At 53.8% G+C, this 21,962-nt stretch overlaps 9 protein-coding genes and 1 non-coding gene across 10 annotated transcripts; 7 read left to right on the top strand and 3 right to left on the bottom strand.

Annotated features, from left to right (window-relative positions):
• Window positions 1-391: 391 nt before the first annotated feature.
• Window positions 392-4,246, top strand: EV422DRAFT_542230 (uncharacterized protein). Its single transcript, XM_053071259.1, has 5 exons — window positions 392-706; window positions 982-2,167; window positions 2,245-2,384; window positions 2,457-2,659; window positions 2,734-4,246. The coding sequence occupies exons 1-5, from the start codon at window positions 619-621 to the stop codon at window positions 3,982-3,984; spliced, it is 2,868 nt and encodes a 955-aa protein (XP_052922244.1). The 5' UTR covers window positions 392-618; the 3' UTR covers window positions 3,985-4,246.
• Window positions 4,247-4,326: 80 nt separating this feature from the next.
• On the top strand, window positions 4,327-5,138 carry EV422DRAFT_542227 (uncharacterized protein). Its single transcript, XM_053071258.1, has one exon. It carries the CDS (start codon window positions 4,348-4,350, stop codon window positions 4,951-4,953), a length of 606 nt encoding a protein of 201 aa, XP_052922243.1. The 5' UTR covers window positions 4,327-4,347; the 3' UTR covers window positions 4,954-5,138.
• Window positions 5,139-5,426: 288 nt separating this feature from the next.
• On the bottom strand, window positions 5,427-5,499 carry EV422DRAFT_t122. Its single transcript has one exon. It is a non-coding gene; the product is annotated as a tRNA-Arg (tRNA).
• Window positions 5,500-5,797: 298 nt separating this feature from the next.
• On the top strand, window positions 5,798-6,515 carry EV422DRAFT_229927 (uncharacterized protein). The gene has a single exon (XM_053065546.1). The coding sequence runs from the start codon at window positions 5,935-5,937 to the stop codon at window positions 6,298-6,300; it is 366 nt and encodes a 121-aa protein (XP_052922242.1). The 5' UTR covers window positions 5,798-5,934; the 3' UTR covers window positions 6,301-6,515.
• Window positions 6,236-7,744, bottom strand: EV422DRAFT_542225 (uncharacterized protein). The gene is made up of 2 exons (XM_053071257.1): window positions 6,623-7,744; window positions 6,236-6,552 (listed from the first exon to the last, which is right to left on the bottom strand). Exon 1 carries the CDS (start codon window positions 7,725-7,727, stop codon window positions 6,732-6,734), a length of 996 nt encoding a protein of 331 aa, XP_052922241.1. The 5' UTR covers window positions 7,728-7,744; the 3' UTR covers window positions 6,236-6,552; window positions 6,623-6,731.
• A 147-nt stretch (window positions 7,745-7,891) lies between these two features.
• EV422DRAFT_229889 (uncharacterized protein) lies at window positions 7,892-9,670 on the top strand. The gene is made up of 2 exons (XM_053065544.1): window positions 7,892-8,416; window positions 8,488-9,670. The coding sequence occupies exons 1-2, from the start codon at window positions 8,165-8,167 to the stop codon at window positions 9,331-9,333; spliced, it is 1,098 nt and encodes a 365-aa protein (XP_052922240.1). The 5' UTR covers window positions 7,892-8,164; the 3' UTR covers window positions 9,334-9,670.
• Window positions 9,671-9,921: 251 nt separating this feature from the next.
• On the top strand, window positions 9,922-11,244 carry EV422DRAFT_229870 (uncharacterized protein). The gene is made up of 2 exons (XM_053065543.1): window positions 9,922-10,160; window positions 10,227-11,244. Exons 1-2 carry the CDS (start codon window positions 10,008-10,010, stop codon window positions 11,235-11,237), a joined length of 1,164 nt encoding a protein of 387 aa, XP_052922239.1. The 5' UTR covers window positions 9,922-10,007; the 3' UTR covers window positions 11,238-11,244.
• A 485-nt stretch (window positions 11,245-11,729) lies between these two features.
• Window positions 11,730-12,639, top strand: EV422DRAFT_229920 (uncharacterized protein). Its single transcript, XM_053065545.1, has 4 exons — window positions 11,730-11,768; window positions 11,833-11,917; window positions 11,984-12,459; window positions 12,521-12,639. Exons 1-3 carry the CDS (start codon window positions 11,761-11,763, stop codon window positions 12,353-12,355), a joined length of 465 nt encoding a protein of 154 aa, XP_052922238.1. The 5' UTR covers window positions 11,730-11,760; the 3' UTR covers window positions 12,356-12,459; window positions 12,521-12,639.
• Window positions 12,640-13,424: 785 nt separating this feature from the next.
• Window positions 13,425-15,665, top strand: EV422DRAFT_500306 (OPT oligopeptide transporter protein-domain-containing protein; the record flags this gene model as incomplete). The annotated part of the gene is made up of 3 exons (XM_053068129.1): window positions 13,425-13,692; window positions 13,768-14,310; window positions 14,377-15,665. The coding sequence occupies 3 exons, from the start codon at window positions 13,425-13,427 to the stop codon at window positions 15,663-15,665; spliced, it is 2,100 nt and encodes a 699-aa protein (XP_052922237.1).
• Window positions 15,666-16,428: 763 nt separating this feature from the next.
• Window positions 16,429-18,111, bottom strand: EV422DRAFT_509100 (uncharacterized protein; the record flags this gene model as incomplete). The annotated part of the gene is made up of 9 exons (XM_053068815.1): window positions 16,429-16,497; window positions 16,657-16,754; window positions 16,789-16,973; window positions 17,032-17,230; window positions 17,298-17,386; window positions 17,429-17,496; window positions 17,606-17,791; window positions 17,878-17,969; window positions 18,078-18,111. 9 exons carry the CDS (start codon window positions 18,109-18,111, stop codon window positions 16,429-16,431), a joined length of 1,020 nt encoding a protein of 339 aa, XP_052922236.1.
• Window positions 18,112-21,962: the final 3,851 nt, after the last annotated feature.

The following is a 21,962-nucleotide window of genomic DNA, read 5'->3' as shown; positions in this document are numbered from 1 at the left end:
CCAATGTCCTCCTCCCTGCAGGGGGTGATTTGCCTGCGTTTCAAATGCACGAGCGAGAACTGCCGGCTTGTGCGAGTGCCCGGAAAAGCTAAAATCATGACTATACAAGCTGGGACGGCTGGTGCGACTTGAACATACAGGAGGGTGGAAGGGGGGCGTCTTTGTTGGGAAAGACGGGGGGGGATGAAAATTGAATTGTTTCAGGATCGCTGCGCGGGGAGCCAGTCAGAAAGGCGAGAGCCCGATGATTACGTGATGCGCGTGTTGGAATATTCAAGTCACCTGAGTGATCTCCAACAGCCCCGATGATGGATGATAATTCAATGACTGAGCCGGGGGTGACATCATGGCTGCGATATTCAGTTGGAAGTTCGATTGTGGAATGTTCTCCCCATTGCCAGGCAACCTTCCAGACAGTCGGAACCATCGCCACTTGGCAAGCAGCAACATCACGCGGCGTAAACACAGCAGCAACCGCATATACTGTACAATACTCTATTGGACCGACGCTGCGACAGATATACCCATTCCAGTAGTTACCGCCAGTATTCAATTTTCACAACTCCAATCGGAAAAAGATTCCGCTCGTAGGCCTCACTGACGTCGCCCACGAAAGTCATGTCAACGCACATCGCATCGGTGGCCGCCCCGCAAGCCCTCAATGAGAAGGCCGCGGAAGTAACGTTGTCTGTCGAGGAAGTTCACTGTGAGTGTGTTTGTGGAGAAAACGAGGGGGTTTGGCGGTTTAGGATTGAAGGGGACTGCCGGGGGAGATGAGTGATTGAGGCCCAGGTTCGCTGTTGCTGGTGGCCGTCAGGAAGATGGGATTCGCGTTTGTGAAGTGTCGCACGAACGCTTCCGATCCTCCTACCAACTTATTGTCTTCGCCAGCCGTTGAAGAGAACGAATTGTCCTTCTCGTCCATACCCTTTTTCACATACACGCACTTGTCTAACGCACCCCCCTTACTCCCTTCCCTAGTGCTCAAAAAGGAACTCCTCGCCCGCCGCCTCCGCATCGAAATCTCCGACATCCTCTCCGACCCACTCACCATCGCCGTCCTTCTCGACTCCCCCGACACCGACACACGCTTCCCCCTCCTCGCCCCGCTCTTCCGCACCCTCCTCTTAACATTCCCTCCTCTCGCAGCCGCAGACGGCGGCGCTGAAGGCGCGTGGCGTACGATTGGCACATTCCTGGGTATCATACTTTCCCGTGTCGACTCCGGCGGCACAAAAGCGCATATGGCGAAACGGGATATGATTGCGAATACGTTGTTGGATACATTGGCGGCGATGTTGGGTAAAGCGGTTAGGACCGATGTGGAGGAGGCCGAAAAGCTAGACGTTCCCGTCGAAGAGGGTTCAGCTCCCAAAACCAAAAGCCGCACGTCTCTCACAACCGACACCCAAGAACCCTCCGCAAGCGACCCGCACTTCACGTCCATCCACGCCACCACCCTCACCCCCACAACCACAAAACACCTCTTCCGCACCTCCGAATCCTTTACCCTCACCCTCACCTCCACCCTCAACAAGACCCGCACCCGCACCGCCCACCGCGACTACGCCTCATTCAAACACCTCCACAAGGAACTCATCCGTCGCCCCAACATCTCGGTACCCGCCCTACCCACACCTCCTACCCCACCTTACTCACGAGTCACCCCGGAAACATGGGACCAGTTGAAACAAAAATACACGGAATACTTGAATGCGGCTGCAAAAGTACCCACATCCATCCTCCGTGACTTCCTCAACCAATCCGACCCCCTCCCCCTCCCTCCCACAACCCACACCCAAACAGAACAACGTGCCAACGAGATCCTCTCCGCCCTCTCCCACCTCCAAACCCTCCTCCTCGCCCCCCGTGGTCTCCCCACCCTCCTCACCACAATCTCCACAGCGCAAGAAACAACCGACCTACCCCCTCACATCCGCACCACCATAACCTGGTGGAAACTCTGCGCCTCGGCATCAATCTACCGCACCTTCGTCGCGCACGATCGCGCGGATGAGCATTTTAGACGACTGAGGCATTTTCATAAAGGCGCGCCGTATAGGAGTTGGGCGGCGGTGTTGAGGGGGACGAATGCGGTTGCTGTTGTCAAAGCCGTCGGGAATGTGGTGCTGGTGAGGCCGTTCGGAGGGTGGTGTATACTTCAGAGGTTGGTTTTACTTCTCCTTCCTTAGGAGGGGCTGCACGGATATCTAACTTGAGCACTCCTGTTGTTTTTTGACTCAGCGTGATAATATCAAACATAGACGACGAACTGGCCATCGCTCAGAAGGAACTCACATACGTCAAATCATTCCTCGACCCTGATACCATCGCGCGGGGAACGCATGTCGTCGATAACGCTCCCCAGGGTGGTTACTCCGAAGGTTTGTATCATCCCCCCTTCCCATCTCAATACACCATTCCCCCACCTCCACTAAATCACATAATTTTCAAAGACCAAACACCGCAAGTCCTAGGTCCCCACGCCTCCCTCCCGCCGACGCACCCGCACCGACTAGCAGTTGAAAAACTGTTGGAGTTGTTGTGGAGCATGAGACGATACTACCAGCTCCGAGCAGTGGTAGCAGATGAAGCGACGGTGGAGTTTGCGCGCTGTGTCCTAAACATACTGTATGGGCCGCTGAGTGGGGTTTACAAGGTGGGTTTTTGGCCTTTGGGTGGGTGCGGGTGTGTGTGGGGTAAGTGGACTGATGACGTCGTCTTTTTATGAAGGCATCGGACCCGGCGAGCATTGTACGAGACGCAGCGAAGTTCATAGACGACTTAATATTGACGTTGGATGAGATGCGGTCACAACAACCCGCTCCTCCGGCACAACCTGTATTTTCCACCCCCACATCGTCAACGGCTCCTCCCCCACCATCGGCCACGGAGGAAGGGTCTTCAAGTCCGACCACGAACGACGCACCGCACCCGCAAACACTCCCCCTCCAAACCCTCCTCGCGCGTCACGAACACCGGCTGTTCACACATGTCCGGAATATCGCGCAGGGGATGCATCTGGCGCCTGTTACCATCGACGTTGCAAAGTCACAAAGTGCGACTCCGCGCACCAAAGGACCCAAAAGGGACGTGACGTTTTCCGACTGGTTCGAAGTCCTTGCTGGGTTTTTCACGGGACGGGTTGGCGGGGTTGTGAAGTTCGCCGACATCTTCACTTCAGCCTCCACCACTCCCTCCTCTGAGAAAGTGGATATGAAAGCGCTAAAAGAGGATTTGGAGAAATTGAAGCAACGTAAACGACGGAGGGAGGAGAAGAGGTCGCGGAAGGTTCGTGAGCGGGTCCGTGGGGATGTTTCCTCAACGACGAAGACGACAAAGACCGATAAGAGTGCTTTGGCGGATGTTTTCGGCGATGATGATGATGAGGAGGAGGAGGAGGATGAGGGGGAGGAGGTGGCATCATTCGGTGTGCGGGATGTGTGGCGGACTGAAGCGGGGGTGGATCCCACTGGTTTAGTAGGAGACGAACCGAGACGGGTGGAGCCGGTGGGACAGGCGGGGATGTTGCAGATCCCTGGAGAAGGTACGACCGACGGCCCGAAACGCGTCCGCAGCATCGCGAGTTTCGAGTCCCTTGGCGGGAGCGAGACCTCCCTTTCCGATGATCCCCAACCGACCAAACCGAACGAGGTCGATATCACACCCAGCCAAGTGATCGGTGCGGGTCCTGTCCCGCAGATCGGTGTGGATGATACCGACCCGGATGTCGCGGGTGTCGAAGAAAAGATTCGCGGATTATTTTGGGATGTCCAGTCCCCATCTTCCGGTCCTTTATCACCACCACCACAACAACAAGCGATGGGAATCACACCCCAAGGGTTGGAACACGGGGCAGAGGGACGAAAACGCACGACCGTCTGGAAAGACCCCGTCGCGACACGCGCCATCCCGTGGTTGTTGGATGGGTGGATGAGGGTGTTGAGGCCTTGGTTGGGGAGTGTGGAGGGGGTCTGGGCTTAGGATAGAGGAGAGCGGTTGTGTTGACGGGGTTGGAATGTTTCGTTAGCATAGTGTCCTTGTTGTAGTTGGTGTATCCCATTTGGCCCCGCTGTTTCCATTTTGTATGTTTCTAGACTGGATCGTTACCGCTTTCCGTCGTGCTCTTTACATTCTTTGGTTTGACGGCGTGTTTTTTTTTCTTCATGGGCTTTCCATCCAGAATGCTTCCTTATTTTCTGTCCCTTGAGCGCCGCTTCGAACTTTGACCTTCGGAAAGCGCTTTCGTACAGCGCGTACGTCACGCGTTTCGACAGCGTCACTCTTAAGGATGTTCGAGTTTGGCAGCGATGACGACACACGCCACCAACGCAAGCGACGCAAGCCATGTGGCTGAGCCCTCCTTCCTTGCGTTCCTTGGCTGTCGCCGGCTCCCTTTCAGCGAAGTATAAAACCTACCAACCTCCATCCACCTCCGAACGGACACCCCAAAACGCAAACACACTCAACCTCAACTCAACCCACAGAGCACACACCGAGCCCCAAACCTCTCACGGGGAAGTCAGAGAAACGGAACAAAGGAACAAACAAATATACACCCCAAGAAAAAATGACAACAGAATCAAAAGTCAACGGCCTGCAACGCATCCTCTGGAAAGTCCAGAACGTGTTGGCGTTCAAGCGGAGTCCTGGTACAGTACAGTTTACTGCCCGTCGTTCGTCTGTCGAATCCGCTCACTGATGTGCTCATTTCGTCGGTTCGAACAGGCGGATATGCAAAGAACCGCGCGCGGATGGGCGTCAGGAGACGGGTGTTGCGGTTCCTTCATTTGTAAAAAAAAACCTCCGCTCGGTCGATGGTTCAGATACCCCCCCGCAACACTTCCCTCGACACGGTATCGGCGACGAACCGCGGCGCACCAGGACCGGCTTGATGCTGCGTCGGGACATCCAATCTCTCGCTCGTACGTGCTGTGCTGCGCCTATCCCTAACGCCCGTGGGACCTTCCTCCGTACATACATACATACATACATACATACAGATTCCTTCGAAAACAAAAGCACTGTAAACGGATATATGATCCCCTTGTGTACATACCCACCCCGTTGTAAAGCCTCCGATGGGATCCCTCTTTTTGATGAAATGAAACGTTCTATAAGCCTTGGTTTTCGAAAGCAAACTCGGCCGAGTGCCGTTTCGGTGTTTTCTGGATATCAATGTAATGTGGGAGGGATGTACGCGTGGAATGCCGCTGTGGATGGATGAAGACCATGAGGCTCGTTCGTAAAAAAAAAAGGTGACAAGACGCCGTTTCCTCATGTGTCCCACCGTACATACATCCTTAGACCGTGGTCGTGGCAGAACACCCCTAGCCACTTGAACTCACAAGTTGCCTCTGCTGCAGGTTGATATATCACAGTCAGCAGTGTGCTGACAAAAATGGAAGAAAAGAAATAAACTGATGCGACCCCGGGAAGATTCGAACTTCCAATCTTCTGTTCCGAAGACAGACGCCTTGACCATTAGGCCACGAGGCTCGGATAAACTTCCGAACAACTTTGCATTTGGCGCCAAGTTCAAGGTACGCAGAGAAAGACATTGTAGCGTCGGAATTCGAGAAGCAGCCCAACCCGACGAAGCACCTCAGTGGCAATGCTGGGATGCATCGTTGGGAAGGATGCGCATCGTTGGGATGCATCGTTGGGTAATAGGGAACGGAGGGCCTTTATCTTCCGTGCTTCGGGAGCGATGTTTACAGTAGAGTCAGGCACGAAAGGGACATTCAGAGGGCCCAAATGGCGGCTGACTTTGCCGGACCTTAATATCTGCAACGGCGAAAGTGATAGTGGTCCGCCCGGCGATAAATGTCTCAATGTATGAGGGCACTCCAATATCTGCTATACATGCTATTGCACATCCCCCCCTATCTCTTTCGCTCTGTCCGTTTCTTGGTCTTCAGGAAGTGATCCGTGATGCCTGTCGAGATTGCTCCTCTTCTTCTCCTTCTCCTTCTTTTCGTTCTCCGCAACCTTCAGCATATAGCGAGCGAAACCATTCACTCATATTTTTTTTTTGCGATCGTTCATCTTGTCGTGCTCTGGGTTGGGCTTCGTAGTCGCTTGGAAAGTTTTTGCGCCATCTTCCTCTTTGTACAGCCGGTTCCCTATCATCCGCCTCCTCCTCGTCGTCTCCATAATTCAACCCCGTCCCTGTCGCCACAACCCTCCTCGTCGTTGCCATCAACCAATGTGAGATACATATATATTAAATGCCTACATACGTTGCCATTAACCAATGTGAGATACGTATATAATGAATGCCTACATACATGCATATAAGGGAGAGAAGCCTCACATCCTAAGCTAGAAATTCCTACATAAGCGAGTGCCATTGCTCTGCTTTGGGGCTAAAACCAGTACAGCACGTTTCCACAGCCGGCCTGAGAATAAAATACTACGCGTCGGAAACTTACCGTCAATCTCCAAGCCGTACAGCCCCGCACGCAACCCCGTCGTGCTTTCCCTGACTGGCGGCACACGCGACTCGATCCTCCCCGCGCCCACTTGCGCCTTCAGCCGGCCGCAGATCTCCTTGCATATATGATAAAGCTCTTCAGAACATTCGAGAGGGGCTCGGTTGGCAAACGCACGCGGTACTTACCCTTTGATGCGCCCGAAGGCGTGTTTGGGCACGTCGCCGGGGACATAGACGACCCCTACATGCATGCATGTAAGGGAGACAAGCCTCACATCCTATGCGAGAAATGCATTCATACGCGCGTGCCATTGCCCATTAGGCCACGAGGCTCGGATAAGATGACTGGGGCCTGAAAACGCAGCCGACCATTCTGCAATACGTACGGCCGGTCGAGAGGGTCCACCTGGGTGCCGGCTCCCATGATGAGGTAGTCGCATGCGGAGATTTCAGCGCGGGCTACCCATTTGTCGCGAAATGCGGCGAGTACGGAGTGCGTTGATGGGAGTGTTGTTGTGAGTAGGAACTCTAACACTCGCATCGAGGTATCTCGGTGGTGGTGGGCTCCCTTTCCCCGGCAACCCAGAGCAGAGAAGCGGCCTAAGCAGAAGCAGAGCACGCGCGCTTTCGATGTGGTGGTCTCGTAGTCGACAACGTGCGCGTTGACCAAGCCGGCGTGCTTTTTTAATGCGTCTGCGAACTTGCCGGAAATGCGCTTTTGGAGCAGATTTTGACAATGGACCAGGAGCTTGTGCTTATCGAGTTTGGTTGGGCTTACACGTTTCCTGCACTGGTCGCATTTCGCTTTCCTCGCACTCCCCTTCCATCCGCTTCCGATCATGATACCACATTCCTCGCACCAAGCCATGTGGGCAAATAGGTAGAGCTTGTCGGCATTTGCATCCTCCAGGTTCCAGAAGATCATCTTCTCCGACGGGAGGTTCAAAGGGTACACCGGGGCCACCATCGGAGTCGGTAGTTCTAAGGGCGGAATCTTGAAGGCGGGTTCTGAAGGGCCGGATTTCGGATGATGCCCTAACTTTCGTTCTTGATTAATGGAGATGGCCCGAGTACCACCCACGTCGCCACCACCAGTCTCGGCTCCGTCTCCACCAGGCAAAACCGTCTTTTCCACCTCCTGATCGAGTCGCAAAACCTTGATTTCCTCCACTGATTCCTCCGTGAGCTGCCCTGTTCCATCCCTAATCCACCGGGCAATCCGGCCGTCCTGCTTCTTTGTGCTGATATTGAAGATCCACGTCGAGAACTCCACCATTGCAGTCGCGGCCATTGCCGGTGCAGGCGGTGCGAGCGATGGTACAGTAGTTGGGGGCCCTGGGGCAGTGGGGGGGAATGGCGGGAATTGCCCCGATCGGAGTGCTGAGTCATGCTCGTGTCACGTCCGCCGCCTCCGATGCAAGCTCGGTGTGAGAGGTGTGAGGTGTGCGGCTGAGGGGGTCATTCATCGCATAACTATTCTTCCAACCCCCATCGACAGCGACGATACACATGTAGCTAGCACCCACTCCTGTTCACTCGTACGGCATTGCTTCCAGCTCGCAGCTGATCGCCAGGTCCATATAATACCAGACACTGGCCGTCCGACTCCCATTTTGACGCAGCCCGCTGCCCATCCTCTTGTCACGCCTTCTTCCGCCACACCTTCTTCCGCCACACATCCACAGCCGAAATCCAAAGTACTTATAGCGCGGCAACGCCCCCAGAAACATGCGAGCGAGCAGGCTCAGAACGGTGCCGGCTCAATGTACCGTTCTCGCCGTTCTGCTTATATGTGCCGCACGAGCGCTCGCCGCCGCCCCCTGTCCGAGGGACGTAACCCCCTCGGAGTTTACGTCCGCGTCTGATGCTCGAGCGGCGTACTATGCTGCGAATAATACTATGTTGATATTCGATGCGTCGGCGAACGACCATAAAGTTTCTTTTGCGGCGGGTAATGGAAGCGTGATCGGAATCAATCTGGTGAGACATCGTTGTCATTTTCCTCTCAGCTACCTGCAGCCTTCTGAGGGCCATGAATGTTGATTTTATAGACCAGTATCGCCGCCTCCTGTGGGAGCAACCGGGATGCAAGCTCTTACGGTAATCTGCGCTTCAGCATGGCGCTTAGCGAGCCCAACATCAATTTCATGGTCCGGTTGAAACTGTTCAACGAGCCCTCTAAATGTGGGACCTACAATGACACTCACGACAGCGAGAGCGTGTCAAGTGTCGAACTATATCCGGAAGATCAAAAGTACTCGCTCCTATCCCTCAAGTTTCGAGCTCCTCGTGGGATCGGATTGCTAGCCCAGCCGATCTCTTTCGGGGACATCTACGGCGTCGAGCTGTTCAACTTCAGTTCACCGACCAACGCAACGATGGGTGGCGTGGTACTCGACCCAACGGCATGCCCCCAGCCCCCCGGGCCTGAGATCACGAGCGACAACAGCGGCCGTCCCGACATGCGACCGAGCAATCTCAATTTGGCTTTAACAATCGGCTTCTCGCTGACCATTATCGGCTGCTTCGGTTACTGCATAATGCGCTGCCGCCGCAACAAGGATTCAAGGCTGCATATTGCTCAAACCGTGCAGGATGCCGAATTAGGCCCCACGCGGCCGCGCCCGCCGCCCCGGTATGCTACCAATGCGCCGTTGGATGCACGCGTGCTGGCCCACGACCCGCTGCCGCCGTACGAGCCGCCCCCGAAGGAGTTCTGGGAGCAGGAGGGGTATACGGCGGCTGAAGAGCGGGAGGAGAGTCCGGACGGGACGAGGATAAGTGCGGGCAACGGCGGTACATTCGAGCATGACACGATACATGTCGTCGGGTATGCGGATGTCTCGCCCCATGTTGACCGTGAACATGGAGCGAACGTGCCTAGGAGCGCCACATGACCCTCACAGGACTCGCAACAGGCTCAACAGATGCCTGCGAGTTCACCTGAAAGTGTAACTGTATATAGCAGTCAGAGCGAAATATCTTCCCCTACATTCTCCGACTTGATGGCGTATGACGCTGCTTTCTCCCATTTGTATAAACCTGTTTCGGCGGTATGTTACTCCCCTTCACTATCGGCGAAGTTTGCTTCGCCTCACCCTTCATTGAACAATTTGTATGTATGTACTGTAGATATCACTATCCCCTCCATCCTTCCACTCCGTAATATGGGAACTCGGATGGAAGCGCCATCGTGTAATGTTCGATCGAAAAGTGGTTGGGAGAGTCGGCGTTACCACGCGCCGCACAACACCGTGGCAATTTATACGGCGCGCATTGGACGCCCTGTAAGTTTGAAGCGATCACAGACGGCCGCCCGGCGCCCAACACCGCGAGGGCTCCAACTGCAACTTATTGCAACTTGGCATTGCACATATGAAAGCGTTGTGAACTTGTGAATACCCGAAGCAACTCGATCGGAGAAGGAAGAGTTGAAGAAGATGGACCCAATCTAAAGTACCGCCGCCGTCGCCGCATAGCTCGGCAATTCACCTGCTACCCAACCCCGCCCCAGAATCTGTAGTTCACCGGGTTCCATTCGCTCTCATATCCTCCAAGCTTTCGTCGCAAAATGGACTGCGAAGCGGCCCCGGTCGGTATCCCCTTACAAGACCAGGCGACAGCCAAGTCGTGGTTCTACGAGAACCAGGCACCTTCACCGGTCCTCGGAGGCCAAGGCGGGGTCGTCTTTCCGGCAAACACTAGTGTCATCGGAATCAATATGGTAAATACTGTTCCAGCTACCCTATTTCTCCTCTGAGGTAGCTGACGATGAATGGTTCGTTCCTAGACTTCACATTTCTCCTCTTGCTCGCTCGGGTCGCCCCGTCTATACCGATTCAGTCCGAGCCTGCACTTCAACACTTGGCCACTCACGTTCAATGTCCGGCTCCGCCTAAGCCCGTATCCCGGCTCATGCGCCAATTTCAACGACACAGTACTGTCCGTTCCCCGCAAGTACAGTGTCACTGGCGACTTTGGCGGCACCCAGGTCGAACCTTTCAAAAACTTCCAGTCCGATTCCCCGAATTTCCACAAATCGTTTATCGAGTCTCCCGACGTATACGCCCTGGAGATCTTCAACATCACGCCGTCGACCGCGCCTGTTGAGATCACGAATTTCCAGATGGAACCTTACACGCCATGCCCACCAAAACCCGGCGGCACCACCTCAACAAAACTGCTGATCCTCTGCATGGTAGTGGCAGGCGTGTTTATCGCCTCGGCGTTCATGTCGTGCATATGTTTCAGGCGACCACCGAAAGGGAGGAGAGCAGCGGGCGTCGGGTCTCGGGATATCGAGCTGACGACACCGCCGGATTACTCGGTCGATGCGCCTTATAATTCGGTGCGCCCGCTGGCGGAGGACGCGCTGCCGCCGTATGTTCCGCCGGCCAAGGACGGGGGAGAGGGGGAGTATGCGCCGGATATGTTGACTGAGGATCAGCTTCCGGAGGCGCCGGAGTATACTGAGATACATTCTGGGACGGGACATGATGGAACGACGACGGGTGTACCGGGGCATGTTGTCCGCGGCGGAGCAGGAGAGGGGCTTGATGTCGAGAACCCCATCGATGTTTCAATACCCGCACATGTGGTAACGATACCAGACGACGTACCGCCGGACTTTGACCTACCCCCACCGACGACCAGTACTACAGACCCACGGGACGCAGAACCTTACGCAACCGCGATACCAGTGCGAGAACACGATCCCCATATTCCGATATCACCCACTTACCACAGGCGCAACAACATGCGTAACTCTCTGAGTTTGTCAAATCCCCACCATGTCGCCTGACGACGAAGAGCCGTCAGGGCTCACATTTTTTCTCAGAAGGACGCAGAATGACTTCTCGCCCTCTTTTGTGCGTTTGGTTTAGACGTATGTGACAAGAGGGCGTCGTACTAGGGTACGCTGGGCGTATCCTGCCGGTGTACTCCCTGGTGATGAATGTATATAGAAAGGAGCGTATTGCATAAACGTTTTTATAGATGTATAGCTGGAAGGGAGGTGTGAGTGTTGGGAGAGTGATCAACACGCTGTGCATTGTACGTCTGCCGCCGTTGTTGTTACACTCATTTTGACAGTAACCTGAAGATGTCTTCCGCTTTTTAATTGATCATATTCACCTTTTCCATGGATGCGAAGGAAAGCACATGGAAAGCTGCTTTACAACCCGAGTACGCTCAGAAAAGCTAGGAACAGGATGGGGTAATATATGTATGTGCCAACAAGGTTGTGTCCGTTGGGACGGAGGTGGTTCCTTGATTTTCCCTGGATGCGGAAAATCATCGCGCGAGCCTGCGTGCTACAATACACCATGAAAAGGTAATTTCCCAGATTGAAGAGTTGTTTCACCGGTATATCGTTACCGCTCAACGAAGACGGCCAGTATGAAGACCGCTCGCTCGCTCAAGTGCCTTCGCGGTCGTTCCTACCACCGCGCGTTAACTGCTCTTCTGGCAGCCCACTGTACAGTACGTTCGCCGAGTGGCACTTGCCACATTGCCGCTGCTCAGAAGTCCTGCTAATGGCAGCCACAGGGCGTTGACGTCCTGGGGAATCTTCGCCGCTCATTTCAGATCTGGGATCCATGGATCCCATTAAATGACGGACGAAGATGTCAGATAGAAAGATGTGTTTTGCACTTCTTCCCCGCATGGAAAGCCGGCAGCGACTCGGGAAGATGCGGACGGAAATTGGACTCCATCAGAGAATGTGTGGCTTCGAACGCTGCAAGATGGTGGAACAACCTGACCAACAGCCCAACGTCGCCCATCCGTAATGCGGAAATAGTACATATGAAGTGGCAGAGCGCGGGCCCCGGTCAGCATCTCCCACAAATGATGATATGCGGCAGCATGGCGGGGGGACTAGGGGGGAGTCCCCGCGTCCTTAAGGCCGCCGAACCTTAGGGCAGCCTGGCGACAGCCCCAGGTCAGGCTGCTAGACTTCTCACTTCAGTGCGGCGGCGGAGACTCAACGTTTTCCAGGCTGTGACAAGATGAGCTCCTACCGGGTACGTAGCCAAAACGATGCCAATTTGCTCTGGTCCGCCTGCTGACAAGCGCATGATACAGTACATTACAGCGCATGGATGGGGGTTGGCTCAGGTCTCGAACGAGCCGGAACGGCCTTCCGCCGGCTCGTGGTTGGCTGGCACAGAGTCAGGATGACTCATGCGCGACCAATCAGCGGCTGTGAAACACTGAGAGATGATTAGAGTTTTTGACGCGGTTTTGATCAAGGAGTCACGCTGCCTGATCGGACGAAGCTTAAATTTTCATCTCCGGGGCCACTTCGTACACCACAAACTTTATAGATGGGCCTGATCGGACGAAATTTGTAAGAGCTATCTCCGGTTGCTGCGGGCGGGATCCTTATATACACCTCGTACACCACAAACCTTATTCCTGACAATCTAAAGACTCCAACATGTCCCAAGGCACCCAACAGTAAATTTCACAGTGTTGTTGCTCTCCCGAATCCAGATGGTACAAATCCATAATCCATTTGCTTGTGCGGGGGTCATACCCGCACGCGTCTGGTCGGTCATTCGCGCAATCTGAGTTGAGTGATTGTTGCCAGGAAACGGGCAGCGGTTGGCGACACTCATATCGGGGCCTCCAGATAGTCCTGCTCTGTCAAATCAGTCGAATCACAAGAGAAAACCGGAAAAAAATTTGGCGGTCTCGCAAATAGGACGCCCACTGCTCTGCCGAGATGATGATCATGCGCTACGCTGTGATGCACGAGCGGATGGCTGCCGTGGATGCAAGTCCCGCCGGTGGACAAGTTGCTGGCATGCCGAATATTTAAGGCCGGCACCGTGTTGCTGCTGCCCTGCCCCGTTGAATCCGCATCCGCTTCTTTCGAATCCACTGATTAGCTCTAGAGCGCTGGCCGCCTAGTATCGCTGATCCCTTTCAGATTGTTGTGACATCTGAGCTTCACGCAAGATCCCCTCGCAACCCCAGTCGCACGATGGCAACCCCCACCGAAACGACGCACTATGCGTCGAACCTTGACGAGAAGCCGCACCCCGTTACGGTCGACACGGTCTACGAGTCCGAGAAGAAGGAATTTGAAGAAATTCACCAACCGGTTGTGAAGCACGAGTACGGCACGCACGTCGACCTGCCAGAAGGCCTCCCTGAAGAGGGCAATGCCTTGACGGTTCGCGCTCTCGTCGTCGGTGTGATTTTGGGCTCGATCGTCGCTGCTTCCAACATCTACCTGGGTTTGAAGACCGGTAAGTCGTTCAATCGACGGGTCGAAAGGGTTGTTACTCCCATTTTACTGACAAGGTCATTTTTTGCACTTCCAGGTTTCACATTCGGTGCCTCTCTCTTCGGTGCTATTGGTGGTTGGTTCATTCTCCAAATCATAACCACGATCACCGGTGGCTACTTCGGTATCAAAGAGAACTGCACAGTGCAAACCGCCGCCACCGCCGCCGGAGGTCTCAGCACCTTGTTCGTCGCCGCGCTCCCTGCCATGTACGCGTTGGATTTGCTCGGCGCCAGCCCTCGTGAAGATGCTGGCAAAATCATCGCCCTCACCTTCATCACCGCCTACTACGGGCTGTTCTTCGCCATCCCGTTCCGCAAGTACTTCATCCTCAAGATGAAGCTCGTCTTCCCCACCCCGTTCGCTTCCGCCGCCACTATCGCATCCCTGCACTCTGTGCACGGTGCCGCCGTCGGCCGTAAGAAGGCCCTGATCATGTTCGGCTCTATGGGTGGCGCTTTCCTCTGGAAGATCATCGGTTCTTGGATGCCCGGAATCTACAGCTGGTACGTCATGTACTGGTTCTCCACGGCTGGATGTGAGGCGTGCTTCACAGCGAACTTGTGGACTTGGAGGATTGGTAAGTTAATGTCGATGCCCCGATGCCCGCCCACATTTCTGTCGCTGATACTGAGACTTGTTACAGAGTGGACCCCCGCCTTCTTGGGCGCCGGCATGTTGTCCGGTGTGCACGCCTCTGTGTCCTTCTGGATAGGAACTCTTACCGCTTGGGGCATCGTTGGCCCCATCCTTGTCGCCAAAGGCGTTGTGAAGGCGTCCTCTTTCACCGGTATGCCCAAGCCTGGCCAAACCCTCACCGCCCCCACCGCGCGCTACTGGCTGCTCTGGCCCGGTATTATGATCATGATTGCCGCTTCCTTCACCGAGCTCTTCTGGAACTGGCGATCGATCTGGGCCGGAGTCAAGGGTATCTTCGTCAAGAGCGATGGAACCGAAGAGGATATTGTCGACCCCGCCCCTGCCCACGAACAAGTTCCCATGTGGATGTGGGCCTCCGGGATCGTCGCTTCGTCCATTTTGACCATCACCATATGCTCCACCATGTTCGGTGTCGGTGTTGGCGAGTCGATCCTGGCCATCATCCTCGGTTTCATCTTTGCTTTCATCGGTATCCAAGCCGCCGGAACCACCGACATTAACCCCGTCGGAGCTATTGCCAAGACCGCCCAGTTCGTTTTTGGTGGTATGTCTCGCGCCCAAGGCAAGACCGTCCAGCCCGCTCTCAACAACGCTATGATGCAGAACTTGGTCGCCGGTTCCATCGCTGCCGGTTCCGCCTCCCAAGCCACCGACATGGTCGGAGATCTCAAGACCGGCCACTTGCTCCGCGCCTCTCCCCGCACCCAGTTCTACGCCCAGGCGATCGGAACCTTCTTCGCTGTGTTCATCTCCGTCGGTCTCTACATCTTCTACGTTGATGCTTACCCATGCATCAACCAGGCTCTTGCGGACGTCGAGTGCGAATTCGACCTGGCGTCTGCGACCGCATGGGCCGTGACCACCACCGCTCTGACAAGTCCAGATGCTGGAATCCCGGGTTCCTCTGGAATCGCTGCAATCATCCTTGGTCTCCTGACTGTTGCCCTTATCGTCGCCCGCAAGACCCTGCCTCCCAAGATCTCCTGGATCATCCCCAACATGTCCGCCCTCGGAGTCGCCTGGGTCGTCCAAGACACGTCGTACGCCAACGCCATGTTGATCGGGTCCATGATCCTCTTGGTGTGGGAGCGCCGCAACCCGGAGTCGTGGAACGTCTGGGGCTTTGCGCTGGCGAGTGGTTTGATTGCCGGAGAGGGTCTGGCTGGTCTCGCATTGGCCGCCATCAAGATTGCCAAGTATAAGTTTGACGAACACGGTACCGCTGTCGGTTGCCCCTCGGACGAGTTCGGTGGTGAATCCGTTTTCTGTGGATAGACTCCTTGATATTAGCGACCTTGTAGCATAGTGTTGCTCCCAATATCCCCCTCGTTCTGTTGATTCAGACTTGAAGCACCATCTGTAATTACATTACATCATAGAGTTTTGCAACACACTTGATTCCTGACCATATCTGCGTTGAGACGAGGAAACATATTCTCAGCATTCCCCTTGGCAGAAAATGCGTGCCTTACTCAAAGCTGAACCATCTGCCCGAGAGCGCACGAACGAGCGGCATCCGCAATAACTATGGACTAGGAGGGTTCCTCCGGGGCAAGTCGGCACACTCCTTTCCGCTGCTGTCCAGTCACTGGCATCCTCTTCCTCCGAGCTCACATATCTGTGCACACGTTTTTATTGGAGTATTTCTGCCCAACTTTCCGACGGAGTCAGGACTCAGCCCAACAAAGTTGAGATAATACGGCCCCAGCGTACCCTCACGAAATGACGTACATACAGTACACTATACATACAGTACTGTACAGCGCAAGGTTCAACGAAAGTACTACTACGCGGTCGAGAGTGTTCGTGTGGGAGCGGGGAGTGCCTCGCAACTTCATTAAGCGTATCCGATTGGCCTCTTCGAGACTTTCGGGAGACGCACGCTCTGAGGCTTGTGGCTTCCTGTCTCCGTATAAAGTGGTTGTCAAATGTGGCTTCCCCTCGTGCTGGTCGTGCTGCCTCCGTCTCCAATCTTGCCGAATTCCCACGCCCAGCTCTTCCACAGTAACAGGATAGATAAGTAAGTTAGACACTTAGCTCAGGCCCCAGCAACGCCTACATGTACAGGCAACGCGGCACGTTCCACTTCATCTTTGCTCTTAACTCCCTACAAGTTGCCATCATCGGCGACGCCTCAGGCAGAGGTACAATGATGTGGATGGCAGATAACCACCACGGAAAATGGGATGGGGTGAAATCTAGACTACCGGTTACGGGAGAATGCGTCTGGTCTGCGGCCATCAATGCCAAACACCACCGAACGCACAATCGAGAGGAAATTCTTGGTGCTTAGGACGTCCCAATTGTGCACTTTCATCCGTAGTCGTAGTGGTTGTCTTCCAGGAATCTCAAATGGCGTCCAGTCTTGGTTGATACATTCGGGGTTGGGGCAACCCACCAATCCATGGACAAATTCCATTCTTCCCTTTCTTCCCATTCAACCCACCAAGCCACGGCTGAGATGACAGCCGGCATCGGATGTTTTTCTTGACACGGCCGTGGCAGTCTGGGCACACGGAGGACGTTCGATACTCGTCTAGCAAGTAACACGGAATGTTGTTTCTTGCAAAGAGTGTGCGGAATCTGATTTCCATGATGAGTTAGCATATTATAATACATAGTACCAATGATGGTCACTCACCCTTTGGTCTTTGATGACTCCTGGAAGCGCATGGTCTTTCCAGCATCGCTCCAATCACCCAAGATGACGGCAAAATGCTTTCCATACAGGCGTCGCATGTTCTTGATGAGCTTGCTCTCAGACTTTTGCCACAGTGAGAACGCCTTAAATCTGCGAGCCACATGAATCCCATCCTGGTAAAACTCATCCAGGGCGGGATCTGGGATATGGATGTCAGCCCATGTTTTACCAAAGTTGAAAATCAAAGTTGAAGTAGAACATCATACCCGCATGTTCGTAATCCACGATGAACTCTGAGAACGCCTCGATGTTCATGCTCTTGTGCAATGGGATATGGGATTCCATCTCAGTGATGCTGGCATTAATCTTTTGCTCTGTCATGTCTTCTCAAAAGTACCAAGACTTTGTCTCAAACGCCCGTTGATTGGATGTGTATCTGATACGGGGTGGTGCATTGTGAGGATGCTGCAACGGAATGTCAAAAGTAGTAATCCACTAAAAGATATCAAAATGGTCGCTCTTTCTTGATGTCTCGACAGAACAAGAGGTCACGCTAGCCCGGACCAATGCAGACGATGTTTGGAGCCTCCCTCAGTTCGGCAATGTGGTGCTCAAAATACAGCTGCTTGACTTCTTCCCGCATTTTGGCCTTGCTGCGCTTGCAGGCCCGATGCCCATACTTGAGCCCTGGCTTCTTGAAGTGGATGGTAACGGAAGACCCGTTTGCGCTGATTGACCCATCAAATTTGAGACCAAGCTTCTTTCAATGCTTGAAGACCTTGTCCTGCAATCCGTCATTCAGCGAGGTGATTGAAATAAGCGCAAAAGCATCCAGACTTAACTGACATTCACATTGAGAAACTGCCCCCACAGCTCCCGCTTGCATTCATTGGTGAGTTTCCCCATGCGACGTTGGCCGAAATCCAGGATATGAGTGCCTAGGATCAGCGTGTCCATCCGAACAGATGACTGGATTCAAGGTTTGCGCAGCGGGATAGCCGAAAACAGCCGCATTCCACGGCGCTCATAGAGGCGTGAGAGCTCACAATAGGCACCTGTGATGAGGCAGGTGCGGACCATGATTAGACAAAAGAGGAAGCCGGGGGGTGGGGGTGGGGGCGGAAATATACTAACTCACCTAAATATGGCATTGCGTCCACTGCAAGGCTGTATGCAAGCGGTTCATCCTGGGGAGGAAACAGAGCCCATAACTTGTTGAGGACAGTCCGCTCGAGTCGTGTGAGGCGGGCAAATTCCTCTTCGGTTGGAAACTCTTCAAACGTTGCATACTTTGCAACCTGGCGGACACGCTGATAATAGTGTCACCGCTGCCCTCTCCGGAGATGCAGTTCGACTTGCTTCAAGCCAAGCCTTTCATTGACGTAGCGCAGAAACATTTGCATGAAATGCTCTTGTACGTTGACTTTGAGGTTTGTGAATATGCTCGTAGCTGTGTACGCTGCGGTCTGTTGGCAATTTTGCATGCGGATGGGGGCGAATCCGTGAACATCACAGTAGTCTTGAACCCGTGGACGCAACTCTTGCGCAATGACTGGATTGCCATTGTAGTCTGGATTGTTTAGCAGCTCAAATATCACACTGATGTGCTTGTCGGTAATGTCCGGGAAATTGTGTAGAGGATGATCAGCTGCGGTGAGCAGACGTAGCAGTCAGGACAATGTTTGATGGGAAATATATAGTGCACCTCAAAGACTCACCAAGGTAGTACTTGAGAAAGAAGGTGGTGTGGCGCGCAAGGATGTGAACATTGCCGATGAATGTTGTCAGGCGCTCCCTTTGAACTTGATTTTGATTATGGATTCGGTGAAGCAAAACCTTGGTGCTGGCATGTGTCTGTGGGCGGGGTCGTTGAATTGGTGGTGGTGGTGGCGGGGGTTCATACACTAGGGATCCACCCGGTGTGCTGGGAAAACGGAAAGGGATGGGCGCTGTGGTGGTGGCCGGCAGAAGCGAGGGTCTGTTGAATACGGGTTTACGGTCAGGTTTCGGGAAAAATAAGCTGCCAGTCTCTCAATAGCACAAGAAAAGATCTCAAGGGAGAGCGTTGTCTTGCAACCTTAATATCCAGGTGCTTTGAAAGGAGTCCTTCTTCTAATATGGGGTCGGGAATTACGGGTACGGGTACGAAATCAGGAATATCTGCGGGGTTGACTACAAAACAAAACAACAGGGTTATACAATCTCACTCTCAGCTCTTCTTACGGGATTCCTGAACTACCAAGTCCTCGGCGACGTCAGCAAAGTACAAGTTGCGACAGTCGGGGTCGTCTTGTCTAAGCTCTCCGGATCTATGAGCGCGCCTTGAAAGTCTATCTGAAACTGAAAGAAGTCGTCGGGAGTAGAGAAGTAGAAAGCTCTGTTGTTGATCGGGATCTGTGTTCTGCGTGTTGTACAAAGGTCTGGGCAAAACAGTTGGGTTTTTATATGGATTTTTCTAGGCTACGGGATTTTGTGGAAGTCCAAATTCTCTACTAGTCGTCTCTAGAGGATTTAGCTACGTCGGGGTCTTTTTCTCTTTTCCTGCGGCGGTCTACATAGTTTTTCCTTTTTCCATTCGCAATTTTGGCGCTGATACAGTCTTATCGCTAATCTTTTCTCGGGGTTTTCTGCAACGTTCGGCGTATACGGCCACTGGAAATTGGTTTTCTTGTTTCGCAGGTGATTTCTTCAGCGTTTCGGGCGTCATGGGAGCTTCTGGTTGGTTGAGAGTCGGGTCGGGGTTGCTTTCATGTGTGAGATCCTCTCCTATGCCTACATGTTTCGCATATCAGTTGTATCCGAGGACAAAACGTCGTTGTGAAGCAAGGTTTCGGTAAAGGGAGTTGTATTTGGTAATCGTCGGAATGTCGGGAACGCGAGTGTGTCGATTTATTGTCGAAAGTTTTGACGGTATTTTGATGTTGTCGTATAAAGGTGATTTCTTTCGCTTGTCGAAGATTCTAGGTGTATAATCGGCATCGGAATGTTATCGATTTCATGCGCCGTTTAGCGCAATACTACAGCGCGGGGAGGTTCAGTGGGCGCTGCAGATCCCTGTCCACGGCTGAAAGCCCTCGCTGCTGGTGCCGCCCGTCTTCATCGCCGGAACTTTCGCTAACCATGTCTGCAATTGCTTCGGGCAAGTGGCGATGGACAGAAGGTGGGAACTTAAATTGCGGGGGTTGCAATGGTGTCAGCGGTTGGCTGCACAGCGTTTGGCAGACGTATGGGCAACCGCGGGGTAACCGGAGCAACCTTCCTCCTCTTCCGCCGTGGTGTGGTAACTCCGGCAAAGAAGCCACCCCACAGGTGCCCCTGAAGCGCCTGGTGTGATGACATGATGGCTGTGCTGTGCCTTAAGTCAGCCGAGACCGGTGTTGCAGGTCAAAGAACTCACGTTAGTGCTGTGGTATTGAGGCTGAGAGCGGTGAGGCACAGTCGTGGTGCAGTGGTGGCTTGTCCACACTGCTGCTGATCGCCGCATCTCCAAGACCACACTCTCCTCCTCTCACACAAAACGTCAAGCGCTCGGTGCGGACGACAGCCCCCTCACCCCCCTGGCCACCGCCCACCTCCTTCCAGCTCAAGCCCGGCAACTCACACAGAGCACACTCCGAGCATGCTCAGGGCTGACGAGGGGAGTGGCGGCTGTGCAGCTGTGGGCGTCTCCACTGGGTGTTGACCGCCTGGGCTTGCGGCCCATGTTGAGCACGACCGCTGCTTGCGGGAGGCCGACCGGCATGGGCTGTGCGGTCTGGGCATGTTTGCTATACGCTGATCTTGCGGCCCATGTTGAGCACGACCGCCGCATGCGGGAGGTCGACCTGCATGGGCTGTGCTGGTTTCCCCAGAGCCCCGTCGAGATGGAGCGTGAGGCAGAGCAAAAATGGTTGTGGCTCGAGCTGTTTGAGAGCGGGTAAGGCCTTGAGGATTGGTTAAGGTAGCTTTCTGTTGCGGTACTTAGTTGTGCTGTTCATTTAACACCCACGAAGCGCCAAGCGCGACAGTAGTTACCACGCCGCGCCTAGCTCGACAGGGGTCATAATCTGAACAAAGAAGCTGTCTGGGAGTGTGAATTGAACCAGTTACCTGCACGTCTGCAGGGAAAGCAAGATTTAACTGTGCCAAAGCGCCAGTGTTTTCTGAATGCATCACAGTACACCAGAATGGTGTAAATCCACTGTTAGATATGTAACGCGCGTGCGGAAACCTAACCCTAACCCTACAACCGTAACCCTTTTGTTGTGGTGCTGTACATACGTACATTACTGCTGAACTGGGATTACAGCATTACAGTACAGCTGAACTACAGGATGTTTAATAAAGTATGGGATGTTAAAACTACGGGATACGCCTTTTCCTCTCTATGAAATGCGCCCTAACCCTCCTCGGAAGAATCCCCTCCTGGTTAACCTCAGTCCAAGTCCATCGGATCATCCATCTCCGCAGCATTCCCCGCACCTAGTTTAGCTAATTGATCCCGGTCAACCTGAACGTAATGGAAGGGTGGCCCATGTGCATTAAGGAAGTGCAGAAGTGCATGAATACCACAGGTTAGGATACTACCCTAACCCTAACCCCACTTTACGCATTGCAGTGGGTCCTAGAACCGTTAGAAACTGTAACGTCAGAGGAAACGTAGGCGATATTGGGCCCTTCTGAGAGGGCTGCGAGCAGTGTATTGTATTGAAGAAAAAAGTAAAAAGCTTTCTGCAGCGGCCGCTCGACTGACAGCTTTATATATGGGTTGTCAATGGGGCTTGCGTGGCTTCAGTGAGGCTTGGCGCCTGATGTAATGTGTCACCGAGAGCTCGGGTGGCCAGCCTGGGTCTCGGATCAAGTAGAAGTAAAGAGATGTAATATGAAATACAAGTGAATATATGAGATATCTCCAGAACCTCCCTCAGATCCTGAGGAGGGCGCCGAATAAA

Source organism: Fimicolochytrium jonesii (genome assembly GCF_025526975.1).
Source record: "Fimicolochytrium jonesii strain JEL569 chromosome Unknown EV422scaffold_29, whole genome shotgun sequence".
Classification (NCBI taxonomy): Eukaryota; Fungi; Chytridiomycota; class Chytridiomycetes; order Spizellomycetales; family Powellomycetaceae; genus Fimicolochytrium; species Fimicolochytrium jonesii.
Note: the sequence above shows the minus strand (reverse complement) of the source record. Positions and strands in the feature narration are given on the sequence as shown.

Bases quoted from the DNA above. Each gene is read 5' to 3' on its own strand.
- EV422DRAFT_542227 (XM_053071258.1), top strand. From the start codon at position 4,348: ATGTGGCTGAGCCCTCCTTCCTTGCGTTCCTTGGCTGTCGCCGGCTCC.
- EV422DRAFT_229920 (XM_053065545.1), top strand. The intron at 11,918-11,983 runs GTACGTTCGCCG...TGGCAGCCACAG, and splicing joins TTCTGGCAGCCCACTGTACA to GGCGTTGACGTCCTGGGGAA.
- EV422DRAFT_229927 (XM_053065546.1), top strand. From the start codon at position 5,935: ATGCCTGTCGAGATTGCTCCTCTTCTTCTCCTTCTCCTTCTTTTCGTT.
- EV422DRAFT_542230 (XM_053071259.1), top strand. From the start codon at position 619: ATGTCAACGCACATCGCATCGGTGGCCGCCCCGCAAGCCCTCAATGAG. The intron at 707-981 runs GTGAGTGTGTTT...TCCCTTCCCTAG, and splicing joins GTCTGTCGAGGAAGTTCACT to TGCTCAAAAAGGAACTCCTC. The intron at 2,385-2,456 runs GTTTGTATCATC...TAATTTTCAAAG, and splicing joins CCAGGGTGGTTACTCCGAAG to ACCAAACACCGCAAGTCCTA.
- EV422DRAFT_229889 (XM_053065544.1), top strand. From the start codon at position 8,165: ATGCGAGCGAGCAGGCTCAGAACGGTGCCGGCTCAATGTACCGTTCTC. The intron at 8,417-8,487 runs GTGAGACATCGT...TTGATTTTATAG, and splicing joins GCGTGATCGGAATCAATCTG to ACCAGTATCGCCGCCTCCTG.
- EV422DRAFT_542225 (XM_053071257.1), bottom strand. From the start codon at position 7,727: ATGGCCGCGACTGCAATGGTGGAGTTCTCGACGTGGATCTTCAATATC.
- EV422DRAFT_229870 (XM_053065543.1), top strand. From the start codon at position 10,008: ATGGACTGCGAAGCGGCCCCGGTCGGTATCCCCTTACAAGACCAGGCG. The intron at 10,161-10,226 runs GTAAATACTGTT...GTTCGTTCCTAG, and splicing joins GTGTCATCGGAATCAATATG to ACTTCACATTTCTCCTCTTG.